General features: G+C 71.9%; 2 protein-coding genes across 3 annotated transcripts; one reads left to right on the top strand and one right to left on the bottom strand.

Annotated features, from left to right (window-relative positions):
- Window positions 1–311: 311 nt before the first annotated feature.
- CRELD1 (cysteine rich with EGF like domains 1) lies at window positions 312–4105 on the top strand. 2 transcript variants are annotated; one of them, XR_011329676.1, is made up of 10 exons: window positions 312–870; window positions 1399–1481; window positions 1573–1683; window positions 1758–1849; window positions 1964–2130; window positions 2270–2365; window positions 2470–2564; window positions 2688–2783; window positions 2866–3009; window positions 3113–3327. XR_011329676.1 is itself a non-coding variant. In XM_069812079.1 (10 exons), exons 1-10 carry the CDS (start codon window positions 328–330, stop codon window positions 3331–3333), a joined length of 1647 nt encoding a protein of 548 aa, XP_069668180.1. In that variant the 5' UTR covers window positions 312–327; the 3' UTR covers window positions 3334–4105. The 2 variants fall into 2 exon arrangements, 1 of the variants encoding a protein (XP_069668180.1); XM_069812079.1 differs by having other exon boundaries at window positions 1964–2140; window positions 2470–2553; window positions 3113–4105.
- An 87-nt stretch (window positions 4106–4192) lies between these two features.
- PRRT3 (proline rich transmembrane protein 3) lies at window positions 4193–8766 on the bottom strand. Its single transcript, XM_069812078.1, is given in 6 exon segments — window positions 4193–6137; window positions 6606–6746; window positions 6832–7964; window positions 7966–8189; window positions 8192–8533; window positions 8536–8766. Coding segments are annotated over 6 exon segments (3705 nt in total). The 5' UTR covers window positions 8626–8766; the 3' UTR covers window positions 4193–4362.
- Between the last annotated feature and the right edge of the window lie 2631 nt (window positions 8767–11397).

Raw genomic sequence — 11397 nt, 5'->3', positions numbered from 1 at the left:
TCTGGGCTGGTTGGGGGGTGAAGGGGAACTGGACCATATCAGGAAGGGTGAAGGGGAACTGGGCCAGTTCAGGGGTGTGAAGCGGAACTGGTCTGGTCTGGTCGGAGGGTGGATGGGGAACTGGACGGGTTCAGAAAGGGTGATGGGGAACTGGGCCAGTTCAGGGGTACGAGGGGAACTGGGCCGGCCTGGGGGGCGGTGGGAGGGAACTGGACCAGTTCAGGAGGGGATGAGGGGGGAACTGGGCAAATCTGGGGGGGCGAGGGGGACCTGGACGGGTTTGGCTGGAGGGGGGAAGGTGACCTGGATGGGTTTGGCTAGGGGGTGATGGGGAGCGGCCCGGTCGGGTCGGGGCTTGAGGGCCTCGCCCCGGCTGGGCGGGAGCGGGGCCGCTGCGTTCCGGGGAGCCGCCCCCTGCTCCGTGCGGGGTCATCGGCCACGGCCCGTCCGCGCTCCGCCCAGCCCCGCCGGGTGCCCTTGGCCGCGGCCCCTTTAAGGCGCGGGGAGGCGGGGCCGGGCGGGCCGCGCGGGTTGGCCGGCAGCGGGGGGAGTCGTCGGCGTCGGCGGCAGCGCCGGCCATTGGCGGGGGCGGCGAGCGCTGAGTCAGCGGGCGCGGCCCACGTGGTGCGGGGCGGGGCGGGGCGCAGGATGGGGCCGCGGCGGCGCCTGGCGGCCGCGCTGCTGCCGCTGCCGGCCCGGCGGGGGGGGGGGCCCGGGCTGGGGGGGGCCCTGCTGGGGGCCGCCCTCCTCGGGGGGGTCCTGCTGGCGGCCGTCCGCGCCCACCCGGGCCCGGACCGGGACGGGGAGCGGGAGGGGGACGGGTCCGAGCCCTGCCGAGCTTGCCGCGGCCTCGCTGACAGCTTCAGCAGGGTGCGGGGCGGGGGGGGACACGGCGGGGATGATGGGGGCCGTGGCGTGGGGAGGGGAGGGAGGGGGCACGGAGGGGTGATGGGGTCTGGGGCGGGTGTGTAGGGTGAGGGGGGGCAGTGACGTGTTGGGGCCCACGGGTGACAGGCGTGGGGGACGCGGTGTGCGATGCGGGGGGTGGCCCGGTGCAGGGTGACAGGCGAGCAGGGACAAAGGGGATCATGGGTGGGGGGATGTGGCTGCGGGGGGGGCCAGGGGGAGCACGGGCTGGGACGGGACGGGGACGATGGACGAGGAGGTGATGGGGCCCCGGAGGGGGAAGGTGGCCTGGGGAGACATTGGTGAGGTGGGGAGCACTGGCCGCAGCATCCCTAGGGAGCGGAGGGGGTCCTGAGGGGACACAGCGACTGGGCTTTGGGGAGGGGAGAGGGTGACAGGTCCCTGGGGGAGGAGGGTGGCACAGCCCAGGGGGGACCCTACAGCTCATCGGGGGGTCCCATGCCTGCGCTGCCCCCGCCCCCATGTGCCCAGGGCCTGGAGCGGACAGAGCACGAAGGCTTTGGTGGGGGCAACACAGCCTGGGAGGAGGAGAAGCTGGCCAAGTACCAACACAGGTGGGTGCTCCCCAGCCAGGGGTGGGGGGTCTGGCGGGCCCCAGCTGCCCCAGGGGGACACATCCCCATGCTGACCCCCCTGTCCCCACAGTGAGACCCGTCTGCTGGAGGTGCTGGAGGGCGTCTGTGCCCCCTCGGACTTTGCCTGCCACCAGCTGCTGGAGCAGAGCGAGGAGCATGTGGAGCAGTGGTGGTTCCACGAGTGAGTCTGGGGATGGGGACACGGGGAAACAGGGGGATGGCAGGGGGCTGAGCGCCATGTTCCCCCCTCCCCAGGCAGCAGCAGCACCCCGACTTCTTCCAATGGCTGTGCATGGACAGGCTGGCACTTTGCTGTCCGCCTGGCACCTATGGCCCCGACTGCCGGCGTGAGTAGCTGTGGCATGAGCGAGGTGCTGGTGGGGGTGCCCGGGCTGGAGGGGCTCCCCCCGGCACACTGCCCTCCACCTTGGCTGCCAGCCAGCTGGTCTTTCCCTGTGCAGCCTGTGCCGGCGGGCCCCGGCAGCCCTGCAGCGGCAACGGGCGATGCGATGGCGATGGCACGCGGCGCGGGACCGGCCTGTGTGTCTGCAGCCCGGGCTACGGCGGCCCTTTCTGCGCCGAGTGCGGTGATGGCTACTATGAGGCCTCGCGGAACAAGAGCCACCTGGTATGTGCCGGTAGGTAGGGGTCTGGCCTGGCGGGGAGGGGGGCTGTGCAGCCGGGGGGTCTGCCCTGGTGCTGCCCTGGCACGGGGTGCAGGCAGCTCCCCCCTGCCTGTACCCATGGCTGCTCTTCCCTGCTCGCAGAGTGCTACCGGGCGTGCGGGCGCTGCACGGGGCCAGAGGACTCCAGCTGCCTTCGCTGCAAAAGGGGCTGGATGCTGCATGAGCACCGCTGCATCGGTGAGTACCGCGGCGGGATGGGTGGGCAGCAGGCGAGCTCGGGGCTGCAGGGGTCTGTGACCCGGGAGCCAGGACTCAGCGGGGCTATGACGCCTCTCTCTCAGACATTGACGAGTGCGGCACGGAGATGGCGCACTGCCGAGCCAACCAGTTCTGCGTCAACACGGAGGGCTCCTATGAGTGCCGAGGTCAGGCGGAGGTGGGGGGTGGTTCTGTTCGAACGGCTCCCCCGGGCTCAGGACCATCCCCCCTGGCCTGGGCTGCTGCTGGCTGGGCTGGGAGGGGGCTCCAGTGGCAACCCTGGCTCCTCTCCCCACGGCAGACTGCTCTACGGCCTGCATTGGCTGCATGGGCGCCGGGCCGGCTCGCTGCAAGAAATGCAACAAGGGCTACTGGCGGGATGGAGCCAAGTGCCTGGGTGAGTGCTTCCCATGGGCTGGGGGGTGGCTCTGCCCGCTCCTCGCTGCCCGAGCCCTGCCTGAACCCTGCCTCCCCCCAAGACGTAGACGAGTGCGCCAGCGCCGAGGAGCCAGTGTGCACGGGAGCGCAGGAGGTGTGTGAGAACACGGAGGGCAGCTACCGGTGCGTCTGCGCCAGCGGCCACGTCCGGCGGGACGGGCACTGCGTGGAGGACAAACCCCCCGGTACGGCCTGATGTGAGCGGGGGGGCACAGGTTGTGGGCAGGGGGAGTGGCGGGGGGCTCTGCCCGCTCAGCTGTGGCCCCCCCGCAACCGCTGTGCTTGCAGATGCCCCGGAGAAGGGTTTTTTTGATGACGTGACGGAGGACGAGGTGGTGGTGCTGCAGCAGATGTTCTTTGGCGTGATGATTTGCGCCCTTGCCACGCTGGCTGCCAAGGGCGACATGGTCTTCACCGCCATCTTCATCGGTGCCGTGGCTGCCATGGCCGGCTACTGGCTCTCCGACCGCAGCGACCGCGTCCTCGACGGCTTCATGAAGGGCAGATAGCTCTGGGGCTGCCGCATGCGGGCTGGGGGGGCAGGCTCAGCCTGGGGTGCAGGGTTCCCCCCCGCAGCAGGGGCTGGCTGCCGAGACCGGATCTTGCGTGCGGTGCTGTGCCCTGCATGAATCCCCCAGCCCCCCATTAGCATAGGGTCTCGCTCCCCCTCTGCAGAATGAGCCGGGGGTATCTGATTCCCAGGGGCTCCCGCACAGCCCCCTCCGGCTGGGGTGGTGATGCCAGGCAGTGCGGAACGGGGCGGGGGGGGGGGCACAGCATGCTGCCCCAGCCCCTCGTGCGCTGGAGGAGAGGCCTGGCACAGTGGCAGGTGGGAGGGCGTGGGGGCAGGTCAGGGGGTGCTCTGGCACCGCCGGGTGCCGGGGCGGTGATGCTGACAGAGCTCGGCCGCGCTGCCTGCCCAGTGAGCGTCCCCAGGGCTGGCGGCTGCTGGGCCCGTGGGACCTTATGCCCCGCCCGTGAGATGGTTCCCTGTGGGGCAGTGGGGGACTGGGTCCCCCCTCTGCCCCCAGCTGTAGGGCTGGGAGAGCTGCCCCCCCCCCCCCCCCGCTCCATCCCTGGGCAAAGCCCATCTCTCCCCTCCTGGGCTGGGGTCTCCTGCGGGGCAGGGGGTCAGGAGCCACTCGCAGGTTGCCATGCCAGCGGGGGGGGGCCCTGCTGGATGCATGAGTGTGGCCATTGCATTTGTCTGTGGTTTGTCTGTCAGGGTGTGCCCATCTGTACGTGTGTCCATATCTCAGGAAATAAAGCTCTGCACACCCAGTTTGGCTGCTTGGGGTGGGGGGGGCCGGGGGGGACTGGGGGTGCTGCTGCCCACCTCTGCCTCTGCATGCCAACGGGGCTGCCTCCTCCCAACATAAACTTTTTATTTCTCTGGTTTGGCACAAATGGAGCTGGCCCAGCCCAGCTCCCCCCTCCTACCCCATCCTGCAGGGGCACAGGATCAGACCCCCGGCCCCCCACAGTGGGCTCATCCCCCTGCGCTCCCCAGTCTCTGCCCGTCCTCCCGTCTCCCCGGCTCAGAGCTCGATGGTGTCGCTGGAGAGGCTGCGGGCGTCCGCCGCCTTGCCAAGGGCCAGGAAGCCACGGGGGCCCTCGCGCTCCCATGGGGGGGGCACGGCGGGCACCAGGAGGGGGGCCCGGCTGGGCGCCTCGTCCAGGGGCAGGCTGTCGGGCGAGGACAGCCCATGGCGCCAGGGGTTCCAGCTGATCTTCAGCGAGCTGCTCTCCAGCGAGCTGGCCGAGGCGGTGACGGTGATGGTGATGCTGCCGGGGGGCTGCCGGGGGCCAGGCAGGTCTGTCAGCGAGCTGCAGCGTGCCATGCGCCCCAAGCCGGGGGTCTCGGCGGGGGCCGGGGAGTCGTGCAGCGAGGCGCCGGAACCACGGCGGGGTCGGCCGAAGAGGCCATTGTGCAGGAGGTGCCGGCGGCAGAGTGCCTGGTCGATGCTGCGGCGCAGGTCGATGGGGGACGGCGGGCGGAAGGCCAGCTCTCCCAGCGAGGGGGACGAGCCCTGCTCGAAGGCAGCGCAGGAGCGGGCAGCCACCGCGTTGGGGCACTTGGGGCTGAGCCCCGGCATCCTGGCGCTGCCGGCGGCAGCTGCCCAGGCCTCGTTGCTGTCCTTGAGTGCCCGCAGGGGCAGCTGCTCGGCTGGGTTGCGAATGAGGCTCTTGGAGATGTCGTTGGCGGGTGCCCGCTCCGGGCCGGTGCCACCGGTGCCACCTGTGCCGCCACTGGCCCAGTCGTAGCAGTTGTTGGGGTACTCGGGCGCCTCGGCTTTGCGGCCGGCGCAGAAGTACCGCAGCGCCTTGGCCCAGCAGGAGTGGCTGGCAGGGCTCCGGCGACGACACTGGCAGCACAGCGGCTCGGCAGCGGCCACCAGCAGTGCCAGCGCCGTGCCCAGCTCACCGACCCGCAGCCAGAGCTGTGCCACCCAGCCGGGCCGGGAGAAGCGCCCGGAGGGGCCCAGGACCCCCCGCAGCCACAAAGCGCTGTAGAGCTGCAGCCCGCAGACCGGCAGCCCCGCCACCGCTGCCGCCAGCAGCGCCCGGGCCCCTTGCCGCAGCCCCAGCCCCCCGCCACCCCCTGGTCCCTCCCGGGGTGCCCGCAGCACCCGCCAGCACCCCCAGAGCCCCCCCAGCAGCAGCAGGGCCCCGGCCCCGCAGCCCAGCGCCTGCAGCCCCAGCCCGGTCGCAGGGCCCAGCCGGAGCGGCAGCAGATCGGCAGCCCCCAGCACCGCGCTCTGCAGGGCAGCAGCAGCCCCCAGCGCCGGCAGCCCCCGGAGCCGAGCCGGCAGCAGCCGGAGCTGGGCCAGGCGCTGGAGCCGCTGGAGCAGGAGGGCGAAGGCGGCGAGCAGCAGAGGGAAGGGGACGGTGCTGAGCAGCAGCAGGGCCCAGGGGGGCAGGCGGCCCCATGCCCCGTAGGGGTCCAGCAGCAGGAAGGTCACCCGCAGCAGGCAGGCAGCCAGCAGCAGCCCATGGGCCCCTAAAACGTGGGGCAGGTGGGGGGGACGGAGGGCAGCCGCCCCCGCCAGCCCGGCCAGGCAGCCCAGCGCCAGCAGCAGAAAGATGGCGGCCACCCCATAGACGTGGGCCTCCCAGGCGAAGCCCAGCCGGCGTCGCAGCTCGGCCCAGCGCAGCCCCGTCCCGTTGGCCCCCGCTGCCGGGGGGGAGCGGCTGGGCTGCAGCTGCGGCGTGGATGGCTGCCGGGGGGCTGGCTGTGGCGTCCCCCCTGCCTGCCACCACGTGGCAGAGGGGGCCGCGGTGCCGTGGGCGGGGGGCTGCGTCCCTCGGGCATCTGCAGGCGGGAAGGAGGGGGACAGTCAGTGGGGAGTGGGGGGCTCGGCGGCACCCAGCCCCTGCCTGCAACCCCCACTGGGATGCACCAGCCGTGGCACCCCGGCACCGCAAGGAAGAGTGCCCCGTGCTGGCCAGGGCTGTGCCCACCGGCACCTCCCAGGGGTGTCTGGCAGGACCTGCGGTGCCAGAGGGGGTGCCACGGTGCCAGGGGGTGGCACGGCACCGGTCATGTCCCTGACACTCCCTGGGGAAGCCCCCACCTGCCGGGCACTTAATACTAATCCCTGTGGGCAGGAGTAGATTAGGTCCGTCGCCAGGCACAATCCTGATTGAAGGTGTCACCATGTCCCGTCTGGGCGGCCCAAGATAGCTGCCATCCTCCCTCCCCCCACCAGCCCTGATGCCCCGGGGATGGGCTCCCACTGCGTCTGCAGAATGGATGGGCTTGGAAGCAGCCCTGCATCACCTGAGTGCCTGGTCCCAGGTGTCCCTGTGGCAGGACGCGCTGTTGGCCATGAGGAGGCCTCGGTGGCGTTTGGGGCACTCACGGGGCCCACAGCGCCCCGGACCCGCTGTGGGGAGCCGACATCTTCCTCGGGCAGCAGCCCTGCGAGAGAGGGCAGAGCCGGGCACTGGCACCCACGGGGGCTCGGTCCCTGCCGAGGGGTCCCACACACCATGCCAGCTCCTACCTGTGCCGGGGGGGGCCATGCTGGAGGCAGGTGGTGGTGCGGGGCTGGTGCTGAGGGCAGCCCCCGGGGCGAGCTGGGGTCCCTGCTGCCCCGTTGGCCTGGGGTCCGTGCGAGGGGCTGCGTCCCCAGGGCTGGCAGTGGCGTGGCTGAGCGGGGCCCTCCGGGTGCTGCGCTGGTGAGCTGGGAGCACCCGGGTCCAGGGCTCAGCCAGCCCCCAGGATGGGGCTGTGGGGGGCAGCCGTGGGGCAGAGCTGGGCAGAGCCAGGGAGGGGCTGGGGGTCCCCCCCAGGTCCCCCTGTCTGCCCACTGGCTGTGGGGAGCTGGGGCTGGCGTGGGGACCCTGGGCTGGCCCTGTGCTCGTGGGGTGGGGGATGGGGACAGTGCCCAGTGGGACAGGCTGGCTGTTGGCTGGAGCGAACTGTGTGCCCGGGGCCGCCGTGGATCCCCCCAGCACTGGCTGTCCCCCTGCGTGGGTGTCTGCTGTCCCCGTCCCTGTCCCTGCTGCCAGCATGGGGGTCAGGGCAACGGTGGACACGGTCGGCCGAGGGCTGAGGGTGCCGGCTGGCCCGGCGGCACTCTGCCCTGCCCAGGGCAGCCCCGGAGAGCCCGGCCCCGTGTCTGCAGGCACCTCGGGGCCCGGTGTCCCCAATGCAGAGCCATGGGGCAGCCAGGTCCCCCCCCGCGGGCTGTCCTGGCCTTCAGCCTCGTGTCTTTGCCAGGCAACGAGTGGCTCCTCCGCCACGGCTGGGGCTGCGCCACCGTTCCACCAGGCCCCAGTGCCAGCGCCTGCCACGGTGGTTTCCGTCTCCAGGGATGCCCCGGTGGCATCCCCGGCCTGCAGCGGTGGGGACCAGCGCACGAGGCTGCCGCCCCCCCAGCGCTCGCTCCCAGGGCCCCCGGCGCCGCTCGGGTCCCCTGATGCTTCCCAGGCAGGGGATGGGCCCGGCCGCTGCTGTCCCCAGGCAGGGCTATGCAGGGGGTCCCTGCCCCGCTGCAGGGTCCCACCTGGGGACAGCCCCGCCGACAGCGTTCCCCGGACCCCGGTGGGGACCCCGGTGGCCAGGAGCAGCCCCCAGGTGATAAGCCGTGCTGTAGCCATGGTGAGCACCCAGCTGGCCCTGCGGGGACGGGGGTTCGGTGAGCCAGGACCCGTGGCGGCTGCCCATGGGGGGCTCGCGCCACCGGCCCTGGGGCTGCCATGCCCACGGCAACCCACTGCCCGGGGAGAGAGCCAGCGGCCGGGCTGGCCCTGCTCGGGCTGGCCCTGGGCCCTGTCCCCAGCTGTCCCTGCCCCCAGCGTCCCTGCTGCCGGTGGCCCCATTCCCAGTCTTCCCATTCCCAGTGTCGCCGGTGCTGGCGGTCCCCATCCCCGTGTCCCCGTCGCTGGTGCCCCCAGTGCTGGCGGTCCCCATCCCGGTGTCCCCGGTGCTGGTGGTCCTTGGTGCCTAGTGGTCCCTACCCCCGGCATCCCCGGTTGTCCCCCTCCCCGGTGTCCTCTCCCAGGTGCTCCATCCCCGGTGCCCCTCCCGGTGTCCCCGCTGCCGGCGGCCCCGCTCCGGCGTGCACCGTTCACCTTGGCGCGTCCCCGGCTGCATCCCGGCGGGGATGCCCGGCCCGGCGGGCCCCGCCGCTGCCGCACACGCGGCTCAGCCCCGCCGGGCCGGGGCTGGGGCCGGGATCGCCCGGCTGCGGCGGCGGCCCCCGCCGTGCGGGTGCGGGAGCCGGCGGAGCTGCGCTGCGGGGCCGGGCCGCGGCCGGTGCGGGACCGGAGCGGGGCCGGTGCGGCCGCCGCATCCCGCGGACCCCGCCTGCAGCGCGCCGGGCAGAACCCCGCTGCTCGGGGCTCGGTGCCCGGTGCCCGGGCCGCGGTGCGGCCAGCCCCCTCCCGCCGCCCGCCGCAGCCCGGGAGGCCCCGGTGCCGGTGCCGGCCGCAGCCCCCCCGCTGACCTGCCGGTGCCGGTGCCGGTGCCGGTGCGGGCGGGCGGGCCGGGCTCTGCGGCGGAGCGGGCGGCGGCGGCGGCGGCGGCGGCGGCGGCGGCAGCCGGTCACGCGCCGCCCCGAGCCGCGGGCACCCGCGCGGGAACCCGCCCGGCACCGGGAGGGGGGGGGTGGCGGGGGGGGCCGCGGGGCGCCCGGGCACGGCTGGAGCTGCCGTGCGGGGCCGGGACCCGTGGGGCCGGGCACAGGGGCGGGGCGGGTGCCGTGGGGCTCAGCTGGGGTGGGCTCCTCTCGGGCAGGTTCCCCCGTAGGGCTGGTCTCCCGTGGACGTGGCCTCGTGGGGCACCAGGGGAGGTCCCCACGGGGCAGGAGGCAGCAGAGGGGATGCTGCCTGTGGGGCAGGCAGGGCAGGCAGGGCAGGCAGGCCCTCCCGGGAGCCAGGCAGCCCCCGGCGGGGGGCTGTTGCCAAGGCCAGTCCCACCGCGGCCATGGGGCAGGCGGGGTGGGCTGCAGGCACCCCACCGGCAGGGTCCCCGGGAGGGTCTGTGGGTGGCCCTGGCACCCTCCTGCCCCACGCTTGCCCCACACCTCCCACCCACCCTGCACGAGGCATGCAGCACCTTGGCAGCCACTGGGCTACTGGCCCCTGCCAAGGCGCAGGTAATTAGCTAATCAGCTAATTGTCCCGCTGGAGAGCTGCCGGCCCTGCCAGGGCTTGGGCTGGCATTGGCACGGCCACAGCACCACAAAGTCACGCTGGCTCAGGGCTCTGCCCCACACCGTGATGCACCCCGGCTCCCTGCCTGCATCCTGGCTCCCTGCCTGTACCCCAGATCCCTGCCTGCACCCCGGCTCCCTCAGGCAGTACCTGAGCTGCCGCAGCCTTGGCAAATCCCTGTCACCGCCATTGCTCTCCCCTCAGCCAGGCCAGCGGGGACATGTGGCACCTCAGGTCCCCAACGGCAGCACAGTGTTGGCAGCAGCACGCAGTGCCCCAGTCCTGCTTCCCTGCCACTTCTCCATCCCCAGGGCATCGTGCCCAGGCTGGGCTCACCGTGAGAGCATGGGGCATTTCTGGGCCCTGGTCCACCCCTCTTTGCTGCTAGGCTGGGTGCAGGCAGCAGGGCCGGGGGGGGCTGCAGCAGCCAGCTGAGCACAGGGGCCGGGGAATTTGGGCAATGCCGACATGCCAGACCCCACAAAGCAGGCAGGGCAGGCAGCTAATCCAGGGATTAACGCTGGGGAGGCTGCACGAGGGGGGAAGAGCCGGGCAGCACCAGAGCCCGTCGGGGCAGCCGGCAAGACTGCACCGTGGCAGGCACTACCAGCACTGGGCACCACCACAGCCGGCTGGTCTCAGGCTGTGGATGGGGTGGCCACAGTGCCAAGCGTGCGGCAGGGCTGTGGGGAGGGAGCCGGCTGTGCCCCATATACCGCAATTGTTGGTGTGCCTTTAGCACAAGGCACGGGTGCAGCAGCCACCTCCACGTCCCCAGTGCTGTCAGCGGTTTCCTCCTCTGCCAAGTGACTCACTGGCAGATGAAAAGATGAGCATCCCGCTCCATGCTGCCGCAGCGGCTGCCTGCCTGCGCAGCTGGGGACACTGGGCAGAGGATGTGACCTGTGGCCTCACACCCCTCTGGCCACCTGGGTTCCACTGGCTTTTGGCCACTGTCCTATCCCTTCTCCTGGGCTCTCCCGCAGGGAAGCAAGACAAAACCCCAATTTAGGAGAAAACTGCCCCAATTAAGTGCCCACAAACAGCCTGGAGCCCAGTTTTGTATTTTCATGACTGCTATGTGTGTTTTACAGCGCTGCCCCATGTCCTCCACAGTCCCCCTCAACTGTGCTGCTGGGGGGGCATCTTCCCTAGGGGCCTTATGTGAAGGGTGGCATGAGACCCCCACAAACACAGGTGCTGGCAGCCCCATGATGGCAAAGGCCAGGAGAAACCACATGCACAGGCCACCACGTGCCTGGCGGCATGGCTGGCTCTGGCAGGGAGCTGGAGATGGTGAACTTGGCGGCCTCGTGCACTGGGAGTATGGGCTGGGAGACAGGACCCGCTCTGCCGGGCTGCAAGCGCAGTGCCATGGTAAGGCTGCTGTGTTCCGCAGGAGCACGGTGACTCCTGGTTGGGGATGCCAGCCCTGGGCCCCACAGTAGAGCTGGCAGCACACATGCTTCTTCTGGTTTTGTCCAGCAAGGCTGGGAGAGGAGCCGCCATCGTCACGGCCATATTGGGACAAATACTCTTGCTGGCAGCAAAAAACCCAGAGGAGACCCTCAGTGGGAACAGGTGTGGGACTGGGCCATGGGGGTCAGGGTGGCACCCGAGAGCTTCCCCCCGCTTCCCCGGGGAGGTGGCCAGCGCGGGAGGAAGCACCGCTGGCCGCTGTTGCCATTACACCTCCTTTCTCCGGGGACTTTGTTCACGCCGCTGCTGTCTGCCATTGTGTTCATGCGGTGGGGGGCTGCGGGGGTCCCCAGGGCAGCCCTGCATTGCACCCCACGGCACGGGTGCTCCATCCTCTGGGAGCCGGGGCCTGCTCTGGCTGAGCACAGGGGCTTGTGGCAGACACCTCCAGAGGTCCCTCCAAGCTCAGCCATGTGCTGCCGAGCTCCTTG

The sequence above is a fragment of the Haliaeetus albicilla genome, chromosome 24 (genome assembly GCF_947461875.1).
Source record: "Haliaeetus albicilla chromosome 24, bHalAlb1.1, whole genome shotgun sequence".
Lineage (NCBI taxonomy): Eukaryota > Metazoa > Chordata > Aves > Accipitriformes > Accipitridae > Haliaeetus > Haliaeetus albicilla.
Note: the sequence above shows the minus strand (reverse complement) of the source record. Positions and strands in the feature narration are given on the sequence as shown.